Source organism: Ammodytes marinus, assembly GCF_949987685.1.
Source record: "Ammodytes marinus genome assembly, chromosome: 21".
NCBI lineage: Eukaryota > Metazoa > Chordata > Actinopteri > Uranoscopiformes > Ammodytidae > Ammodytes > Ammodytes marinus.
This window is the reverse complement of record NC_137225.1, coordinates 26,429,014-26,452,543: the sequence shown is the minus strand read 5'-3', so window position 1 is coordinate 26,452,543 and position 23,530 is coordinate 26,429,014. Positions and strand designations below refer to the sequence as shown.

General features: G+C 38.5%; 1 protein-coding gene across 1 annotated transcript; it reads left to right on the top strand.

Moving 5' to 3' along the window:
• Positions 1–1,318: 1,318 nt before the first annotated feature.
• Positions 1,319–22,285, top strand: LOC307267742 (protein NLRC3-like). The gene is made up of 12 exons (XM_080050124.1): positions 1,319–1,421; positions 1,768–1,887; positions 2,677–2,796; positions 5,811–6,040; positions 6,595–8,503; positions 11,258–11,431; positions 13,968–14,141; positions 15,729–15,905; positions 17,517–17,690; positions 19,196–19,369; positions 21,336–21,509; positions 21,990–22,285. The coding sequence occupies exons 1-12, from the start codon at positions 1,354–1,356 to the stop codon at positions 22,000–22,002; spliced, it is 3,507 nt and encodes a 1,168-aa protein (XP_079906250.1). The 5' UTR covers positions 1,319–1,353; the 3' UTR covers positions 22,003–22,285.
• The last annotated feature ends 1,245 nt before the right edge of the window (positions 22,286–23,530 follow it).

Below are 23,530 nucleotides of genomic sequence, written 5' to 3'. Positions count from 1 at the left end.
ACGGATGTTTAGTGAGTGTGTTTTATGTTTTTGTGAATAATGTTTTTTTCTGTTTTACTGTATGTCTGAAGATACCATCATGTGACACACCAGTTCAGTTTGTCTGAAGTCGGACTCCTAGTTGGATTTGAACCAGATTCACAATTTGTCATTACGGTGAGAAGAAAATACACATGATATTTTATAATCTAAAATATAATCTGAAATTATTCTTACTGACTTTACTGTGTGTCTGTGTCCCCAGTGTTACTGTTTTACCTCTCACACCTGAGAAGATGAGTGATTTGGAGGAAAAGGACAGAGCGGAGTCTGCGGTCTCCAGCCTCCAAGATGTCAGTAATGAACCCGGACCCTCAGGCTCAAAGTAAGATAATGGTTATTCAGTTTGATGTTATCTGATGATCTACACTACTACAGTTTATTTTATGGTTACAATTATTGGTTCAAGGTTCAGCTTTATTGCCATCGTACAGTTTACGATTTCACAATGACTTGCAGTGTATAGGTACAATGAAATGCACAGTGCGGTATGAAAGTAGTAGTTAAGATTTCTGACATTAACAAACGAGTTGCACTTCTAATAAATAAAGCTTTTTCTGATTCTGATTCTGATTCTGAGTCGGGTATGTACTATATGATATGTTTGTTTTTGGCACAGATGAGCTAAAAAAATAATTGGTGCTAGGTGGCACTGGAAGACTTTTTTCTAAAGTGGCAGGTCTGGAGTACACTAAATAAATGCATCTAAATGTGCAGTGAAAAGACCCAGTAAAGTACAGAGAGTAGACATTAGAATGCTTTTTTGAGATTTCTTTAAGGGATTGAATTATAAAGTCATTATTTTGTCTGCTACTACGGAATAGTGCAGTAAAACGTTATCAGTAAGTACAGCCTTGACTAAAGCTTACCAAAGGCCTGTTTTATGACTTTGGACATTTCACACAGTCAGGGTATTGTGTTGTTCCCCTGTAGATAGAATACATTTTTGTCAAACAGATCTGCCGTTTTATTAAAGGGAAAGTTCAGTATTTTTGAAGTGTGGTTGTATCAGGTTCTTATACATAGTTAGTGTGTTACCTTATGGAAATGGTGATCAGGGCATTTTAGGGATTTTGCGGGAGACTTCACTGTAGGAAAAGTCAGCATTGTACTTTTGCAGCGAGGGCCAGCCGAAATATAATTGTTTTATCACGTATATAAATGCTTACCTAAAAATTAAATATCTGTGTATCTTGTACACTGAATTTAGATGTATGAATGTTTGTATGACTAAAAATATCTTTGTGTTTTTGTGTTTTCAGAGTTCAGTACCAGAGACAGAGAGCAGTGTCTCCAGTCCCCAGCTGTCTGTCTATGAAGAGTGATGCGTCCAGAATGTCTGCTCCAAACTTCAGTAATGAACCTGGACCCTCAGACACAAAGTAAGTGACTGTTCTTACTGGGAACATGGAAGATGATGCATTGAGTATAAAGACAACATGTTTTATTTGGATGTTTGCCAGCAAAACAGCTTGAAGAACTCGTATCTGTTTCAACATTTCAAATGTGCGTAAATTCATTTCATCAAGTTGAGCTTTCCTTTCACAGCATTTTCTCATGTTTAGTCAGTGTTTAAAATGTTTTATGTTTTTGTGAATAATGGTTTTGTCTGTTATACTGTATGTCAGAAAACCCCATCACACCACCTGTCTGAAGTCTGACTGCTAGTTGGATTTGAATCATATTTATTATACAAAAATAAATATAAAAATATCTTGTTTTTTGCAGAGTTCAGTACCAGAGACAGAGAGCAGTGTCTCCAGTCCCCAGCTGTCTGTCTGTGAAGAGTGATGCATCCAGAATGTCTGCTCCAAACTTCAGTATTGAACCTGGACCCTCAGACACAAAGTAAGAGACTGTTCCTACTCTGAACATGGAAGATGATGCATTGAGTATCATTTGTATCAGTAAATGTTTTGATAAAAGATTTATATTAATTATGCAGAAATATAAATCCAGACACAATTTAAATTTAAAATGCATCTTATTGAATGTCTGTAGCAAAACATTTGAGAACCGCTTGAGTTTGTGTGTTGTTTGAGCTTTAAATCATTAGTTAGTGAACTGTTGAGCTCAGATTCTCTGCTCCACTTATGCACCTTGAGACTAGGATTTCTTATTCAACATTACTATGAATACGTTTTTCTATTATGAAAACAGATAGAATCCTGGTCTGGGTAGGTAGAAAAACAATTAGCTTCAAAGGACTTAGTCTATTCAAATGTGTTTATTCAAGATATACAGCAGCACAGCAGAGTAACTTTGAGTGAGTGCAGTTCAACTATAAAAGAGAGAAAGAAATATATCCCATATGAAACACAACATCACATTGATACTACATTGATATAGTAGCTTCTATAGCACTGTTAGGTAAATAAGGGTGACAGCACCCTGCCTGAGACTACATCGTGTTAACATGATAATTGTTTCAAACTCCCTTCTTTTATCGTCTCTGGACGGTAGAGAAAGACAGGAAACATGAAGAGAATAACAAAAAAACATGGCCACCGTCTAGACTTGATCCTGAGACACCACTGTTACATGCTGTGTGTCTGAGTCTGTTGATCTACCACAGTTTTTACACCAGTTCTAACCTGAGTTCAAACCTTAATAAGTCAAGCATCTTCGTGTTTGCAGGGTTCAGTACCAGAGACAGAGAGCAGTGTCTCCAGTCCCCAGCTGTCTGTCTATGAAGAGTGACTGGTCCAGAAGGTCTGCTCCCAACTTCAGTAATGAACCTGGACCCTCAGACACTAAGTAAGTGAACTGATACTGACTCATTTATATGAATCACTTTCAGTTACCTGTCCGTATGTTTGTTTTGTATATTGAAAACTAAAATCATCTTCACAAATAGAAATCTAGTCTAAGATGCTACAAACGTTAAACCTCCTAATTATCTACAGCAGCAGCAGTTTATTTTGTATTTAGAGTTTTCTGAATGGCTTTGCCCTCAGATCATTTATCAGGGATTCACATGATATGAATTAAAAACATATCGCTGTTTGCAGGGTTCAGTACCAGAGACAGAGATCAGAGTCTGGAGTCCCCAGCTGTCTGTCTATGAAGAGTGACTGGTCCAAAGATATTCTTATGAAGTTCAGTAATGAACCTGGACCTTCAGACACAAATAAATAAACAGTTTTTGCTTCTACAAATTACTGAAATGTTATCAGTATGAACAGCCTCAACTGAAGGTTACCAAAAGGCCTGTTTTACGACTTTGAAAAACATCTAAAAAAGGTCAGGATATATGTGTTGTTCTTGTGTATATAATGAGATAAGAAAAGCAGCTCATCAGTCTTTATGAATGCAAAAGAGTGGAAATAAAAGGAACAATCCTTTTTCTATCAGACTGAATGTTATAAAAGTCGCAGTTGTAGCTACTGTTCTTTGTGGCCATCTGTGGACAAATGTGTATATTTTCCAACAATGACAATTCATAATAACGAAGAAGTGTCTTCACAGGAAGAGGAAGAGGAGTGGTGTTTCTGTGGAGGAGCAGCCTATTGGAAATAGACATGATAAACTTTATTATAAGATTATGTCGTGTCACAGCACCGTACAACAAATCAATGTAACTAAAGTTTCTGTTCACTTTAAAACAAGACAATACCGGGGTGTTCAATACACTGCATGTAAAAGGCAGAGACACTTATTACTCTCACATTCATTCACAGATGCGTTACATTTTTTTAAATCGTAAATGTAAATGTGAGTTTTTTGTGTCAAAAACGTAAAAGTCAATAACAGAGTTTCATCAGTACCACGGGGTGAAAACTCCCAAAGAGCTTAATGTGTCAGCAAGTTGTTTCCCATCAAGCTGTTCTGGAGCATCCAGAGCAAGTAGGACAGAAATGAACCTTCATCATGCAGTGTGCTGATAAAACTTTGCAGGTCCACACAAGTCTGGCTCATACCAATCAAGTCGAAACAAACACACCACACACACACACACACACACACACACACACACACACACACACACACACACACACACACACACACACACACAGGTAAACGCATGATTTCCTGTAAATGGAGCGGGGCGGAGCAACAGTTAACCAACCAGATAACTGTGCTACATTAGAACAGGGAGGGAACCCTGAAAGTGAAAGTATTCAAACGGTTCAGACTCCATTTTGAGTCGACAGAGCAGAGAGGAAAGATGGAAACTGAAGACTGAGGCAGGGTGAGTGTTATTAAGACATTTTTACTGTCACAGTCTCTTGAGTATTTTTTTTCTCCCTGTGAACTGTATATAAAAGTCATGTGGAAAAGTTATTTAGTTTGAGATAGATTTTTAACAATTTAAACAAATATGAGATAAGTTTCCAACATTTACACCAAAACCTATTTTAATTAAACCTGTTGAAGCAAAGGGAGACGATCATTAAACCATCATGTTAGCAGTTGATCTGTGTGAGCACTACACAGACACGCACACACACACACACACACACACACACACACACACACACGCACACACACACACACACACACACACACACACACAGACACGTTGTGTTTTCATCACTTGCGAGGGCTCCAGAGTGTGCCTGTTTTAGGCGCACATGCCCAAAAAATCGCGGAGAGTGCGCCTAGATATTTTCATTGGTTGCACCAGTGCACCTCAAATGTATCACGTCATATTAAATGTAATATTGGGTGTTAATGCTGACTCTTCTGACAGTGTGTGTGTGTGTGTATATGAAATATTGAGATATGGGTTTCAAAGCTATCAATAATCTCTCATTGACCTTAAAAAAAAAGCTAATATAATCATCATAATACCATTTATTTATTTTATCGCATCGCAAATCGCAATATTAGCCACTATAATCGCAATCGCACTAATTAACCAAATCTTGCTGCACTAATTGGTGCACCCAAAATATATGTTGGTCCAAAATCAGCACATCAGTGTTTATGAAAACAGGAGAGTAGACATTAGAGCAACACACATTTTACTTTGAGGCTCATGTCAAATTCAAACAGAAAAGTAACATGTTCTCTGTGACCATCTCGGAAGAAATCAGGAATTTTTTTCAACGACAACAAATATTAAAAGAAATGTCTTCACATGACAGAATTTATGAAGGATTCATTTAATATGAATAAAAATGTCATTGTGTTTGCAGAGTTCCTTACCAGACATCCAAGTCTGGAGTCCCCAGCTGTCTGTCTATGAAGAGTGACCGGTCCAAAGATATTCCTATGGAGTTCAGTAATTCAGACACAAAGTAAGAAACAGTTTTTTCTTCTACAAATTAGTGCCGTGAAATGTTATCAGTAAGAACAGCCTCAAATAAAGCAAAGGCCTGTTACGAGTTTGAAAAACATTTTAAAACTGCTGGATATTTATTTATTTATTTATTTATTTATTATTATTCTTTCGGACAATTCCACACAATACACAATTATCTCTTTCACATCATACATCTTAATTTGTGTTGTCCGAAGGGTGACGGAAGAAGCCTAAGGCTTATCGAGTCCCGCCCCCAATTTCATCAGATTCAGAATCAGATACACATTTACTGATCACAGAAAAAAATAAAAATAAAAAAATGTTTTAAATCATATTGTGTTGTTCTTGTGTATATACAAAATATACAAATAATGAGATAACAAAGCAGCTCATCATATGAAAGCAAAGATTGGAAATAAAAGGAGCAATCCTTTTTCTATATGTGGAGTCATCTGGATATGTCTCAACAATGACAATTCATACTAACAAGGAATACTTTATTAACAAAGAAGTGTCTTCACAGGAAGAGGAGTGATGTTTCTGTGGAGGAGCAGCCGTCCTGCTGTGCTTTGTGTCAGGACGTCCTGAAGGATCCGGTCTCTACCAGCTGTGGACACTGGTTCTGCAGACGGTGCATCACCTCACACTGGGACCAGTCTGATCCATCAGGAGACTCCTCCTGTCCCCAGTGTGGACAAACATCCAGAACCAGACCTGGACTGCAGACAGCCAGTCAGACCAGTAATATACAAAGTAATGTTTCTTTACTTTGCAGCATGAATGTTCAAAAGTTGTTTTTAATCAAATCAAATCAGTTTATTTCAAATCAGTTTTATTTGTATAGCCCAATATCACAAATAGACATTTGCCTCAGTGGTCTTTACATTCCATACAATATGATACAATATGACACCCTGCCCTTACACCCTTAGCTCGGCTGAGAAAAAAACTTCCAGTAAAAAAAAAAAAAAAAAAAACTTTACCGGGATTAAAAAATGTTTGAAGAAATCTCAGGGAGAGTCGACAAAGTAAGGGATCCCTCTCCCAGGACGGACATGCTGCAATAGATGTCATAAGTAGAGAAAATCACGAAGGAATTTGATCATTGACCAGATGTTTACATGGTAATGCTAAAGTAAAGCGCGAATAGTGTGGATGCAGGAGGACTTCAGATGCTGCCAGAGGGGAATTTATATTTATTTGGTGAACATTTCTCATTATTCTTTCTTTTTGACGGTTCATTTTCTTTCAGAATATATTAACATAATCACCAGTGTCATATCTTCCTTGTTTTGTCTCTTCCTTAGTGAGTGGTGGTCTGCAGGAGGTTCTAGATGAACATAAGATCAGTCTGAAGAGGAGATGTGAACGTGTGACTGAAGGAACTGATCAAACAGGAAGCGGAACTCTCCTCAACAGGATCTACACTGAGCTCTACATCACAGAGGGACAGAGTGAAGAGGTTAATACCCAACATGAGGTGAGGCAGCTTGAGACCGCTTCCAAGAAGAAGACGCACCATGACACTCCAATCAAGTGCCACGACATCTTTAAAGCCTTACCCGACCAACAGGGACACATCAGAGTCGTCCTGACAAACGGTGTCGCTGGAATTGGAAAAACCTTCTCAGTGCAGAAGTTCACTCTGGACTGGGCAGAGGGCTTAGAAAACCAAGATGTCAGTCTGCTGATTCTGCTTTCGTTCAGGGAGCTGAACTTGATCAGAGATGAACAGTACAGTCTTCTCCAGCTGCTGCATGTTTTCCATCCAACATTACAGAAGGTCACAGCAGAGAAGCTCACTCTCTGTAAAGTTCTGTTCATCTTTGACGGCCTGGATGAAAGCAGACTTTCACTGGATTTCCACAACAATGAGGTTGTGTCTGATGTCACACAGAAGTCATCAGTCAATGTGCTGCTGACAAACCTCATCCAGGGGAATCTGCTTCCCTCGGCTCTCATCTGGATAACTTCCCGACCTGCAGCAGCCAATCAGATCCCTCCTACATGTGTTGACAGGGTGACAGAAGTACGAGGCTTCACTGACCCACAGAAGGAGGAGTACTTCAAGAGGAAAGTCAGTGATGAAGAGCTGTCCAGCAGCATCATCTCACACATCAAGATATCCAGGAGCCTCCACATCATGTGTCTAATCCCAGTCTTCTGCTGGATCACTGCTACAGTTCTGGAGCACATGTTGACTACAGACCAGAGAGGAGAGCTGCCCAAGACCCTGACTGGCATGTTCTCACACTTTGTGCTGGTTCAGACAAAGAGGAAGAAGCAGAAGTATGAAGAGGGACATGAAACGAGTCCACAGGAGCTGACGGAGGCCGACAGGGAAGTTATTCTGAAGCTGGGGAGGCTGGCGTTTGAACAACTGCAGAAAGGAAACATCATGTTCTACCAAGAAGACCTGGAGCAGTGTGGTCTGGATGTCACAGAGGCCTTGGTGTACTCAGGTGTTTGTACCGAGATCTTCAAAGAAGAGAGTGTGATCTTCCAGAAAACAGTGTACAGCTTTGTTCATCTGAGCATTCAGGAGTTTCTGGCTGCAGTCTACATGCACCACTGTTACAGCAGCAGCAACACAGAGGTACTGGAGGACTTCCTGGGAGAAGACTGGGATGGGGATGATGACGACGACGACATGATGTGGGACAGCGGTGATGATGAGGAGGAGGAAGAGATATCTGCTCGAGTTGACCGATCCCCTCTGAGCAACACAGACTTCCTTGGAAAAAAAAAATTCTTCCTGGATGTCTTCCTGGAGAGTGCCATGGAGAAATCCTTAAGAAGTAAAAATGGCCACCTGGACCTGTTTGTCCGCTTCCTTCATGGTCTCTCACTGGAGTCCAACCGGAGCCTCTTAGGAGGTCTGCTGGGTCCAACAGACAACAGTCCAGAAATCATCCTGAGAGCCATCAGCAACCTGAAGAAGATGAACAGTGATGACATATCTCCTGACAGAAGCATCAACATCTTCCACTGTCTGACGGAGATGAACGACCAATCGGTTCATCAGGAGATCCAAGAGTTCCTGAAGTCAGAGAACAGATCAGAGAAGAAACTCTCTGTGATCCACTGCTCTGCTCTGGCCTACATGCTGCAGATGTCAGAGGAGGTTCTGGATGAGTTGGACCTGTGGAAGTACAAAACATCAAACGAGGGAAAACTGAGACTGATTCCAGCTGTGAGGAACTGCAGAAAGGCTCTGTAAGTCCAGGTGTGGTTAACAATGTAAAAAGTATAGATGAGTAGTTCTTTAAATATACACTTATAAACTTTCATCTTTTTGTCTTCAACTTGTTCATTACAAACATTATATGGCAGTTGTTTTTGTCTTAGATTACGACTATGCTCCAGAATAAAAAAAAAGATTTTAATCATTTTCCGAATGGGAGGTCCTGGATATATGCTTTAAATATATATGCTTTCATTCATTGATTGTGTATATTTGTGCTAGAACTTATTTTGGAAAAGTTTAGAACTTATTGTTAATACAGTTATTCTGTTAATTATTATTTCAAGTCACGGGGCGCTCCGGTGGCGTACCGGTCTTACTCACCTTTTTTAACGAGATAACCATTGACGTTTAGCCAGAGGACATATAGTTTAGCCACTTAATTCTCCTTCTATCGTTACTACAGCTCTTGTGTTACGAGCGCCATCCTGTGGTGTCCAGAGGCTATTGCACGGCAGGATATTTTAGGCTTTATAAATCCCTTATCAACACAGTTTAATCAGCGGCGAGCCGGAAACGCATTAAAGTGGACAGAATGTAAACAGTTCCATCTAGGTGTCCACACATCAGGGGTTAATCCACACCTATGGAATGTTCTCCAGCCAATCAGAATAGAGTATTCACACAGACTATGGTATAAACATATTTATTATATCTCTATAAAAAAAGAATGTATTAAGCTCCGTGTCCTGCAGTTGCTGTCGGTTTACGATGCACTGAAAGTTACTGTTGGTGTCACGTTTGGGTTTAATAATTTCCTACTAGAGTAGGCCTAGGCCTATGTGGCGCTTCGCAGCATCTCCTCCGTTCCTGCTGCATAGTCCGCCGTTGAGGGAAATACAGTGAGAGTGCATGGCGTGCAGCTCTTCAATGAGAATGTTTTTTCCAATTCAAATCATTGTAACATTTAAAATGAATAGACCTATGTGGCGCTATTGTAGGTTAATTGTGAACGAATGTGTGGGACACCCTGCAGTATCTTGGTTTCATGTTAAATCAGTGTCACTTGTCATTAATTGTATTTAAAAACTCTTTAAATTAACACAGCGACACGACATGGATATCTCCCACAGTGTTTCTATCATAAATTCACTCTTAGCTCTCATTCCCTCTCAGCCAATCACTGTGGGCATAGAAGGTATAAACATGACATCATCCATAGCAACAGGGTCAACACCGCCCTCTAGTCTTAGCTTAGGAGTCCCTCCCATTCCTTAGTAAAAGTTGGCCTTAGCAGCTTTGTGAATAGGTTTTAAGAAATTACTCCTTACTAAGAACTTTTAGTGCTCCTTAGGAGTACTCTAAGGGTGTATTCACACATGCTGTGTTTAGTTCGGTTGAAACGAACTCAGGTGCACTTCCACCTTCGGTGCGCATCTTTCAGACAGGTGTGAATACAGCAATCGCACTCGGGGGCGGACCAAACAAACGCTCCGAGACCCAGCTGAAGAGGTAGTCTCGATGCGCTTCGAAACGCACTCTGCTGCAGTTCGTTTGTGGTGTGAATTTGGCCGGACTCGATCCGACCCAATTGCAGGAAGCACTGCGCCTTTTCTTTCTTTTCTTTTTTAATAAATCGCTTCACATTATGGGAAAGTGTTGTTGTCGCCATTGTTAGGAAGATTAGTTGTGGTTTGACCGGGAGCCCCGAGCGAAAATATTACATTTGATAATGACGCGTGCGGCGTACACATGCTGATCTGTTCAGCAATCAGATGGAGAGGCGCGTCTCCCGTAGCCTACAGTGCCAACAGGTTCACGCTGCGCTTTGCATGAAGTGTGTGTTTTTATTGTTCTTCCCAACGGGACCGTCAATACTGTCCCCGCGTCAGTTTGGTGCTGAACTGCGCCGAACTGACACCCAGCTGATACACAGCTTAATCAGCTGTGTTTCAGTTTCAGCCTATTCTTCACGCGAGTCGCGCGTCCAGCAGCAAACATACAGTAAAAATGATGTTTCACATCGTAGGCTAGAAGCCACATAACGTGGCATTGTCATAGGGCTACATATTATAACCATATGAAACAACAATAATTTGATGTTTTTCTTCTTTATTTATAGGCTAGATGTAGGCCTTTTTATTATTTTTAACCCCATATTATATCAATGATAAATTCGCAGTTTTTACTTCGTTCTTCCTGCTTCTCTCCTCCCCAGAATGTCTGTCCAATGAATGAATGACCTCAGATCACGTGTGGTTTTGCTTCGTAATGCTGGTTCACTTGCAAAAGGGGCAATATGAAAGTGGACCACACCAACAAAAAAAAAATCCAAATTCTATTTGGTCTGGACCAAAGCAAGTGAACTAACGGACTTTCCATGTGTGAATACACCCTAAGCGCTAAGATAAAATGTTTTGTGAATATGGCCCCAGATCACTGTGGACATTATTGCAGCATTGTAATTTAAAATGTTCTCCATTCATCTGCAAGATTATTGAAACAAAGATTAAATGTCTGTAGGTGAGAGAGAAGGAAAGTGGTGATAATGATGTAAAACACAGTGAGATCAGATGAACTGAACTAGGGATGAGCATTTTCAGTCATTTTAATTTTCGATTCCTCTCATTACGCTATGAACGAGTAATTGTTTCCTCAGATGGAACTTTTGTTTTACCTGAACCTCTGATGGGACGAGCAAAGGTTTCTCAAATCAGGACATTTCAAACTGTTCTGTCATCAGTTCTCTTTCATAATAACATTTTGTAACACATGTGTCATTACAGACTTTTTGACTGTGGACTCTCAGAGACTCACTGTGAAGTTGTGGCCTCGGCTCTGAAGTCCAACCCCTCCCATCTGATAGAGCTGGACCTGAATAAAAACAACCTGCAGGATTCAGGAGTGAAGGCTCTCTGTGCCGGACTGGAGAGTCCAAACTGCCGACTGGAGACACTGGGGTCAGTTCACTGACTGGAGCTCGTAGAGTTTTCTATTTGTTCAATTGACTGAGGTTTAAAGTTTTGGTTCAAAGATGTTCTTTGGCAGGTTGAATTTAATAGATTTATTCTTAATTGTAGTCTTCTCAAAAGATGTTTGAAATAATAAACTAATTGCAAATTTCAAAACTACCACATTACAACTGGAGCACTCCCTGCACAGTGTTTGCTCATTGGTCCATTCGTGAAGCCAAATGCCTTGGGATTGCTCTTGTGCATGTTGCCCGTCTTAGTGGCAGCCAAGAGGGTGTGTTGCCATACATCCTGTCTAAGAAACAAGAGACACAAAGCAAAGATTTCATTAGTCTCTATTGCAGGATTAATTCTGCCGTGTCCCTGTGATATTAATTATCCCCTGCGCGCCGCGCGCCCCATAGTGGCATTATAAAATGAGATTTAGTCAAAAAACTAAAAGAATAAAAGTATCAAAACTTCTACATGATACTGATGCATCAAATGTATTTATATCTGTAACTCTTTACACAAATGCCTTGAGCACTAGTGACTGTTGACACTTGAAACCATAGAAACAAGGAATTTTGAAGAAGGATTCACACTCTGAGGATTTTAGGAGGAAAGAGACTCTGTTGTAGTTTCTACAAACACATGGAGAGACCATTAATACTGTTTGTGATTCAGACTCTGTTGTAGTCACTTGGCAGGAGAGACCATTAATAGGGGATTCAGAATAAGAACAGACTGGTTACGCTTTATGTAATGGTCTTTGTAATAAGCTCTTGAGGTAAAACAACTTTCTTATTGTTAAGTAGAGGAGGAGTTCAGAAAGGAGGGTTTGCCATCATGGGCATCGGTCGGAATCTAACGAGCTGTGAATTTTATTTATTTCTCAAACCATTGGATTTGTGATGAATCTAAAACTTCATATGATAATAAATAATAATGCAGATACAGTAACTTCATACTTTGGGGCGACTGTGGCTCTGTTGGTAGAGCGGGTCGGCTGATGATCAAAGGCTTGGAGCCTTGACACCTGTGTCATAGTTGTTGTGTCCTTGGGCAAGACACTTCACCCACCTTGCCTCGTGTGAATGTCGATAGTTAGCTGCTGATATCGGTGTATGAATGTGTGTGTGAATGGTAACGTGGGAAAGGAAAACAGGTCTCCCTTGCAAAAGAGTCTTCGGTCTCAATGGGATTTACCTGTAGAAATAAAGATTAAAAAAAATTAAAAAATACTGCACATTAGCAAACAAAAGGAAATTCAACTCCAATTCTGCCGCTTCATTTGTTGATCTCCAAATGGAGACTGAAAAGGTGAGCCAGGTGTATAGGGAGTGAAACAGGTTCACTAGATCAGGTTAACGAGCAGTGAACAGTGTGAGGGTCACCAATCAGTGCTACTAACCAGGAAGTGAACTGAGTGTGTAAATAAGAGAAGAGGAATCTTTACTATAATCATGTATTTATTAAGCAGTTAATCTTGCTTTTTAAAGCTACTGCATCTAAAGTGAGACGATAATCAAAGATTAATTAACCTTAATAAGGCATTGTTCTCGCTTCAGATCCGATAGCTGCATCAGGCATAGTTAACTGTCTAATAAGTGAAGAGTTAACTGCTAATAAATGAATGGTAAAGTAATTTGAACCTTATTAATAAAGCAAGAAAACAAGTTACTAAAGGTTGGACAATTACATAGTAGAGGGATTAGTAAGACTCAATAAGTGGGTTTGAAATGCTTTTATGAACGATAATGTTTTTATAAACTTAATACATTTATGTTATTAAACATCTATAAATTGTTAAACAAGTTTCTTATAATAATCACTGAACACACACACGCACGCACACACACACGCACACACACACACACTCACACACACACACACTCACACACACACACACACACACACACACTCAAGATCCATCTATCTAATATTTTAGTTTTATTGTAAATATTTACCAGTTGACAGAGAATCATTTAATTTGTTCCCATTAATTTCAGTTTGTTTTAGCAAGTAATATAGTAACTTGATATTGATCCATCTGAAAACACACACACACACACACACACACACACACACACACACACACACACACACACGCGCACACACACACACACACACACACACACACACACACACACACACACACACACACACACACACACACACACACACACACACACACACACACACACACCGGAAGACAAATATCAAAGCATATTTCCAAATGCAGGTGTTAAATGTATCAATATCATATTTCTCCTCTAACTCCAGACCTGACTGAGATCAGCAGCATGTTATTAATGTGTTGACATGAATAGGTGTGTGAATGTTGTGGTGACGTGTGGAGGATGTCTGTAGAAGGCTGACATTATGATGATCCACAACAACACAATGACAAAGTCACTCTACTCATTTTAGAGGAAAGCTCATTGATTAGAACAAAGTCATGTTGAGCTATACATTTAAAACCTGAACACATCTGATTGGATTATTAATTATTGTTTATTTACATCATTTATTCTTTATTCAGATTGAGGTCCTGCAGTTTGTCAGAGATCAGCTGTGCTTGTCTGGCCTCATCGCTGAAGTCCAACCTCTCCCATCTCAGAGAGCTGGATCTGAGCTTCAACAAGCTGCAGGATTCAGGAGTGAAGCTGCTGTGTGGTTTTCTGGAGAGTCCACACTGTAGACTGGAGACTCTGAGGTCAGTTCACTCACTCTGTTACTTTTGTAGATCTTATATATTTAATTAACATTTGAAATTAATTTATGTAGAAACATAACTTGTATACATAAAGCTATACATTTTCCTTGTTTATATTTTCATTTATCTTGTTTCCACATTCAGCCGGGAGCAGCGTGTTCCATTACTAGAGTCAAAGTATGGTATTCTAGAATTGACAAGGTTTTGTATAATTATATTGAATAATCAAAGTCACGTGTACACATACTAATCATAACATTACAACATTAATTTAGTCAAATGTGTGAAAGGGTAGATCTCAGGAACATATTCTCTGTCCAGAGTTCATGTGTGAACTTCATTACAGTAGGAACACATTTAAATCAGGATTGGACTTCCTGTTCTCACAAATCAGATAACATTGTTGTTTTGCAAAGAAAAGAAAGACTAAGAGGCACAGAGGCTTTTAGATATATTTAGAAAATGCTCAAGAGTTTAACAAATGTATCAAACTGCCAACGAAACGTTCCTGTTTTCCCTTTAGAAATCATCTCTGTAGAAGAGAGGCATGGGGGGGTATATAACGTCTTAATTTACGTCTTAATTTCTAATTTTATTTTCCCTTGGTTGGAAATAGATCGAGGACAAGTTAAGAAAATGAATGCATCGTTATATGTCAAATAGATTCAACTTTCAGTGTTTCTGTTGTTGCTAGCACTGCTCCTTTAGACGTTAGGAATTCTAAAATTGTCTGTAAATCCACCATTTAAAAAAGGTGCTTCGAGGAACATTCAGTTTGTGTTCATTCTAGCGCCCCCTTTGGACAAAAGCGGTAGTGTTTTTACCACACCAGCTGTTTTTACTGGGTGAGCGTACCCATGACAAAGGCATTAAGAAAAACTATATAAAAATAGCTTTCTCTGCACTGATGGTCTGGTTTGCTGGTAAATGTCATTCATGATCATCAGAGGAAAAATTATACTTTAAAGCTAATTTTTTTTCTACACCTTTTTCATCCCTGACTTTGCATCCCCTAAAACACAATTGTTTAGTTTATTTTTAATAAAAGCGCACACTGATTTTTGGGGTAAATCTTCACATTTTATAATGAATTTCCAACCAACTAATATTTCAGTTCATATTGTCAACGTTTCCTTTCATTTCAGTTTGTTTTGGCAAATAATATCTGTTCCTTAATATTGATACGTCTTAACACACACACACACACACACACACACACACACACACACACACACACACACACACACACAGGAAGACAAATATCAAAGCATATTTCCAAATGCAGGTGTTAAATGGATCAATTTAGTGTTTCTCCTCTTATTCCAGACCTGTTTGAGATCAGCAGCTTGATATTAATCTGTGTTGACATGAATAGGTGTGTGGATGTTGTGGTGACATGTGGAGGATGTCTGTAGAAGGCTGACATTATGATGATCCACAACAACACAATGACAAAGTCACTCTACTCATTTTATAGGAAAGCTCATTGATTAGAACAAAGTCATGTTGAGCTGCACATTTAAAACCTGAACACATCTGATTGGATTATTGATCATTTTTTATTTCCATCATTTATTCTTTATTCAGATTGTGGGACTGCAGTTTGTCAGAGATCAGCTGTGCTTCTCTGGCCTCATGGCTGAAGTCCAACCCCTCCCATCTCAGAGAGCTGGATCTGAGTGGAAACAACAAGCTGCAGGATTCAGGAGTGAAGCTGCTGTGTGGTTTTCTGGAGAGTCCACACTGTAGACTGGAGACTCTGGGGTCAGTTCACTCACTCCGTTACTTTTGTAGATCTTATATATTTACTTAACATTTGAAATTAATTTATGTAGAAACATAACTTGTATACATAAAGCTATACATTTTCCTTGTTTATATTTTCATTTATCTTGTTCCCACATTCAGCTGGGAGCAGCGTGTTCCATGACTAGAGTCAAAGTATGGTATTCTAGAATTTACAAGGTTTTGTATAATTATATTGAATAATCAAAGTCACGTGTACACACATACTAATCATAACATTACAACATTAATTTAGTCAAATGTGTGAAAGGGTAGATCTCAGGAACAGATTCTCTGTCCAGAGTTCATGTGTGAACTTCATTACAGTAGGAACACATTTAAATCAGGATTGGACTTCCTGTCCTCACAAATCAGATAACATTGTTGTTTTGCAAAGAAAAGAAAGACTAAGAGGCACAGAGGTGTTTAGATATGTTTAGAAAATGCTCAAGAGTTAAACAAATGTATCAAACTGCCAACGAAACGTTCCTGTTTTCCCTTTAGAAATCATCTCTGTAGAAGAGAGGCATGGGGGGGGGGGTATATAACGTCTTAATTTACGTCTTAATTTCTAATTTTATTTTCCCTTGGTTGGAAATAGATCGAGGACAAGTTAAGAAAATGAATGCATCGTTATATGTCAAATAGATTCAACTTTCAGTGTTTCTGTTGTTGCTAGCACTGCTCCTTTAGACGTTAGGAATTCTAAAATTGTCTGTAAATCCACCATTTAAAAAAGGTGCTTCGAGGAACATTCAGTTTGTGTTCATTCTAGCGCCCCCTTTGGACAAAAGCGGTAGTGTTTTTACCACACCAGCTGTTTTTACTGGGTGAGTGTCCCCATGACAAAGGCATTAAGAAAAACTATATAAAAATAGCTTTCTCTGCACTGATGGTCTGGTTTGCTGGTAAATGTCATTCATGATCATCAGAGGAAAAATTATACTTTAAAGCTAATTTTTTTTCTACACCTTTTTCATCCCTGACTTTGCATCCCCTAAAACACAATTGTTTAGTTTATTTTTAATAAAAGCGCACACTGATTTTTGGGGTAAATCTTCACATTTTATAATGAATTTCCAACCAACTAATATTTCAGTTCATATTGTCAACGTTTCCTTTCATTTCAGTTTGTTTTGGCAAATAATATCTGTTCCTTAATATTGATACGTCTTAACACACACACACACACACACACACACACACACACACACACACACACACACACACACACACACACACACACACACACAGGAAGACAAATATCAAAGCATATTTCCAAATGCAGGTGTTAAATGGATCAATTTAGTGTTTCTCCTCTTATTCCAGACCTGTTTGAGATCAGCAGCTTGATATTAATCTGTGTTGACATGAATAGGTGTGTGAATGTTGTGGTGACATGTGGAGGATGTCTGTAGAAGGCTGACATTATGATGATCCACAACAACACACTGACAAAGTCACTCTACTCATTTTAGAGGAAAGCTCATTGATTAGAACAAAGTCATGTTGAGCTGCACATTTAAAACCTGAACACATCTGATTGGATTATTAATTATGTTTTATTTGCATCATTTATTCTTTATCCAGATTGAGTTACTGCAGTTTGTCAGAGATCAGCTGTGCTTGTCTGGCCTCATCGCTGAAGTCCAACCCCTCCCATCTCAGAGAGCTGGATCTGAGCTTCAACGAGCTGCAGGATTCAGGAATGGGGCTGCTGTGTGGTTTTCTGGAGAGTCCACACTGTAGACTGGAGACTCTGAGGTCAGTTCACTCACTCTGTTACTTTTGTAGATCTTATATATTTAATTAACATTTGAAATTAATTTATGTAGAAACATAACTTGTATACATAAAGCTATACATTTTCCTTGTTTGTATTTTCATTTATCTTGTTCCCACATTCAGCTGGGAGCAGCGTGTTCCATTACTAAAGTCAAAGTATGGTATTCTAGAATTGACAAGGTTTTGTATAATTATATTGAATAATCAAAGTCACGTGTACACACATACTAATCATAACATTACAACATTAATTTAGTCAAATGTGTGAAAGGGTAGATCTCAGGAACAGATTCTCTGTCCAGAGTTCATGTGTGAACTTCATTACAGTAGGAACACATTTAAATCAGGATTGGACTTCCTGTTCTCACAAATCAGATAACATTGTTGTTTTGCAAAGAAAAGAAAGACTAAGAGGCACAGAGGTGTTTAGATATATTTTGTAAATGCTCAAGAGTTTAACAAATGTATCAAACTGCCAACCAAACGTTCCTGTTTTCCCTTTAGAAATCATCTCTGTAGAAGAGAGGCATGGGGGGGGGGGGTATATAACGTCTTAATTTACGTCTTAATTTCTCATTTTATTTTCCCTTGTTTGGAAATAGATCGAGGACAAGTTAAGAAAATGAATGCATCGTTATATGTCAAATAGATTCAACTTTCAGTGTTTCTGTTGTTGCTAGCACTGCTTCTTTAGACGTTAGGAATTCTAAAATTGTCTGTAAATCCACCATTTAAAAAAGGTGCTCCGAGGAACATTCAGTTTGTGTTCATTCTAGCGCCCCCTTTGGACAAAAGCGGTAGTGTTTTTACCACACCAGCTGTTTTTACTGGGTGAGCGTACCCATGACAAAGGCATTAAGAAAAACTATATAAAAATAGCTTTCTCTGCACTGATGGTCTGGTTTGCTGGTAAATGTCATTCATGATCATCAGAGGAAAAATTATACTTTAAAGCTAATTTTTTTTCAACACCTTTTTCATCCCTGACTTTGCATCCCCTAAAACACAATTGTTTAGTTTATTTTTAATAAAAGTGCACACTGATTTTTGGGGTAAATCTTCACATTTTATAATGAATTTCCAACCAACTAATATTTCAGTTCATATTGTCAACGTTTCCTTTCATTTCAGTTTGTTTTGGCAAATAATATCTGTTCCTTAATATTGATACGTCTTAACACACACACACACACACACACACACACACACACACACACACACACACACACACACACACACACACACACACTCACACTCAAGAGGATAGAGATCAAAGCATAGTATGTTGTTATGCATATGTGTGATGTCTGTAGAAGGCTGACATTATGACGATCCACAACAACACAATGACAAAGTCACTCTACTCATTTTAGAGGAAAGCTCATTGATTAGGACAAAGTCATGTTGAGCTGCACATTTAAACCTGAACACATCTGATTGGATTATTAATTATGTTTTATTTACATCATTTATTCTTTATCCAGATTGAGTTGCTGCAGTTTGTCAGAGATCAGCTGTGCTTCTCTGGCCTCAACTCTGAAGTCCAACCCCTCCCATCTCAGAAAGCTGGATCTGAGCTTCAACAAGCTGCAGGATTCAGGAGTGGAGCTGCTGTGTGGTTTTCTGGAGAGTCCACACTGTAGACTGGAGACTCTGAGGTCAGTTCACTCACTCTGTTACTTTTGTAGATCTTATATATTTAATTAACATTTGAAATTAATTTATGTAGAAACATAACTTGTATACATAAAGCTATACATTTTCCTTGTTTATATTTTCATTTATCTTGTTCCCACATTCAGCTGGGAGCAGCGTGTTCCATTACTAAAGTCAAAGTATGGTATTCTAGAATTTACAAGGTTTTGTATAATTATATTGAATAATCAAAGTCACGTGTACACACATACTAATCATAACATTACAACATTAATTTAGTCAAATGTGTGAAAGGGTAGATCTCAGGAACAGATTCTCTGTCCAGAGTTCATGTGTGAACTTCATTACAGTAGGAACACATTTAAATCAGGATTGGAGTTCCTGTCCTCACAAATCAGATAACATTGTTGTTTTGCAAAGAAAATAAAGACTAAGGCTGTCACAGAGGCTTTTAGATATATTTTGTAAATGCTAAAGAGTTTAACAAATGTATCAAACTGCCAACCAAACGTTCCTGTTTTCCCTTTAGAAATCATCTCTGTAGAAGAGAGGCATGGTGGGGGTTTGGGGGGGTCTTAATTTACGTCTTAATTTCTCATTTTATTTTCCCTTGGTTGGAAATAGATCGAGGACAAGTTAAGAAAATGAATGCATCGTTATATGTCAAATAGATGCAACTTTCAGTGTTTCTGTTGTTGCTAGCACTGCTTCTTTAGACGTTAGGAATTCTAAAATTGTCTGTAAATCCACCATTTAAAAAAGGTGCTCCGAGGAACATTCAGTTTGTGTTCATTCTAGCGCCCCCTTTGGACAAAAGCGGTAGTGTTTTTACCACACCAGCTGTTTTTCCTGGGTGAGCGTCCCCATGACAAAGGCATTAAGAAAAACTATATAAAAATAGCTTTCTCTGCACTGATGGTCTGGTTTGCTGGTAAATGTCATTTATGATCATCAGAGGAAAAATTATACTTTAAAGCTAATTTTTTTTCAACACCTTTTTCATCCCTGACTTTGCATCCCCTAAAACACAATTGTTTAGTTTATTTTTAATAAAAGCGCACACTGATTTTTGGGGTAAATTTTTATATTTTTTAATGAATTTCCAACCAACTAATATTTCAGTTCATCTTGTCAACGTTTCCTTTCATTTCAGTTTGTTTTGGCAAATAATATCTGTTCCTTAATATTGATACGTCTTAACACACACACACACACACTCACACACACACACACACACACACACACACTCACTCACACTCAAGAGGATAGAGATCAAAGCATAGTATGTTGTTATGCATATGCGTGATGTCTGTAGAAAGCTGACATTATTAAACATCTATAAATTGTTAAACAAGTTTCTTATAATAATCACTGACACACACACACACACACACACACACACACACACACAGACTCAAGATCCCTCTAACTAGTATTTTAGTTTTATTGTAAATATTTACCAGTTGACAGAGAATCATTTAATTTGTTCCCATTAATTTAAGTTTGTTTTAGCAAGTAATATTAGTAACCTGATATTGATCCATCTGAAACACACACACACACACACACACACACACACACACACACACACACACACACACACACACACACACACACACACACACACACACAGGAAGACAAATATCAAAGCATATTTCCAAATGCAGGTGTTAAATGGATCAATCTAATATTTCTCCTCTATTTCCAGACCTGACTGAGATCAGCAGCTTGATGTTAATCTGTGTTCACATGAATAGGTGTGTGAATGTTGTGGTTACATGTGGGTGATGTCTGTAGAAGGCTGACATTATGATGATCCACAACAACACAATGACAAAGTCACTCTACTCAGTTTAGAGGAAAGCTCATTGATTAGAACAAAGTCATGTTGAGCTGCACATTTAAACCTGAACACATCTGATTGGATTATTAATTATTTTTTATTTCCATAATTTATTCTTTATTCAGATTGGAGGGCTGCAGGTTGTCAGAGACCAGCTGTGCGTCTCTGGCCTCAGCTCTGAAGTCCAACCCCTCCCATCTCAGAGAGCTGGATCTGAGTTACAACTACCTGCGGGATTCAGCAGTGAAGCCTCTGTCTGATCTTGTGGAGAGTCCACACTACAGACTGGAGACTCTGGAGTGAGTAGAGGGTTGGAGTCAGTCCATTATGCTTTCAGCTGAATGTCACTAAACACAGTTAATATCAAAGATCCAGTATTTCCTGGTAAACCTTAAACCTTGTCATTAGCTGCTTTCCTCATTTAAAAACGGCATTTTGTATTCACTCTGGTTATCTTTGTCTAATTTTACATTTGTTTGATGATCTGAAACATTTAGTTGTGACAAATATCCAAAAATAGAAGAAATCAGGAAAGAGGCAAATACTGTTTTCATAGCACTGTAGGACATTTCATATTTCATATAAACACAGTGACTAAGTTTACGTTTGAACTTTTAAAAGATAACGTAACAAATGTGTAAATATAAAAACATATGGACATTAAAAAAGACAAAAAGAAATATATAAACGTAAACAGACTCACTGACTGACAGCTGATGGAGGGAGTCTCTGTAAACTCTGATTCATGACTTCTGTTGTCTGTCTTCTTCCCTCAACAGATGGACATTGTAGTGAGTGAGTGAGTGAATGAGTGTGTGAATGAGTGATTGAGTCAGTGTGTGTGTGTGTGTGTGTGTGTGTGTGTGAGTGAGTGAGTGAGTGAATGATCAAACGTCCCGCAGAGCGACTAAAGATGAGGAGGACGAACTCTAAATAAGATAATGCTGGTGGTCCACATACAGACACTGTGTAGTAATGGGCTTCCTGACCATCTCAACAGAGCGTTTCACTAACATGTTGACAGATGTCTATGCCACTGATTGACACGGAGCTGTAACTGGTCTCTGTGCTTGTGTGTGTGATTGATTCAACAAGCATAAATGACTGTTTGCTTCCACCTACCTGATAATATGCACTTTAGGAATGATTCAACAGGCATATACTGCCCCAAGTGGTGTGAGGTAGAATACACACTAAACATAAAGTGGCTCTCACATATTCCATACAGCCAATTAAGTGCTTGTGTTTGAATCTATGACCTCATATGTTGATCATTTGCTAGTTACAGTTTTAAACCTTTTGACTTTGTAACCATAGAAACAGTGATGTGATGTTTAGGTCTTGGTCTTTGGATCTTTTTAGACTTTCTGGATCAACTTTTTTTTAAATAATTGACTAAATTTGGATTCATGAATTTTTGCTAAGCTTTCTGAATAAAACCAGGTGGATCTTTTGAAAAAGCAGAAATCTCTTTCATCCTTTTTGCTTCTTCAGTCCACCTGCTAGAGGAACTCTAAATCTGAGGCCAAACAAAGCCCACCTTAGCTACCAACATACCCGTTTACAGAGCCTAGGCTGTGTATCAAGGCCAGATTTTTTTCAGCGCACACAGAGATATTCAATAACTTTGACAACAAGCATTCTCCAGAAAGCATTTTGGACAGCAGGTGGTGCTGTTGTTTAAAGAGTGACTTTCAAACGTTCACGGTCCCCTCTTCCTCCTTCATAAGTACTAGTCAAGTCTTTAGGCTGTGTCAATGCTGGTGTGACTGGGCTAATTTCATAAAGGTTTTTAAATCAAATCTTAAAGTGAGACACTGCAGGTGAATGGGGTAAAATCTTTAACTTGTAGATACATACCATTTATGAAACGTTGCCAGTTTATTACTGGTATGAAAATGCAGCACTTACGAACTGTCCCGATTGTAGCATATTATATGCTAACTAGATACTGCTTATGATCAGCTGTAGTATATAGAATAGAAAAAGAAAGAGTATGAGATTTTGAACACAGTAAGAGACCCAGATGCGGAAGGAAAAACAGGAGACAAAAATGAGATGAAATAATAAAAGCCTTTACTTAGCAGTCCAGAGGTCATACACGGTAATGCACAAAAATCTATTCAGGGAAAAGGCACAAAATGCTAAAGCGTTTGTGTAATGCCTGTACTTTCATACAAAAAGACAGGCACTCAGGTCCTGCAGACATGACCCTCAGTTTGTGAATAGTCTCTCAATATTGTAGTTGAGCTATTCAGAACAATGATGATAAAATACATAATGTATCACATTGCCACTGCATATTACTTAGTAAGAAAAA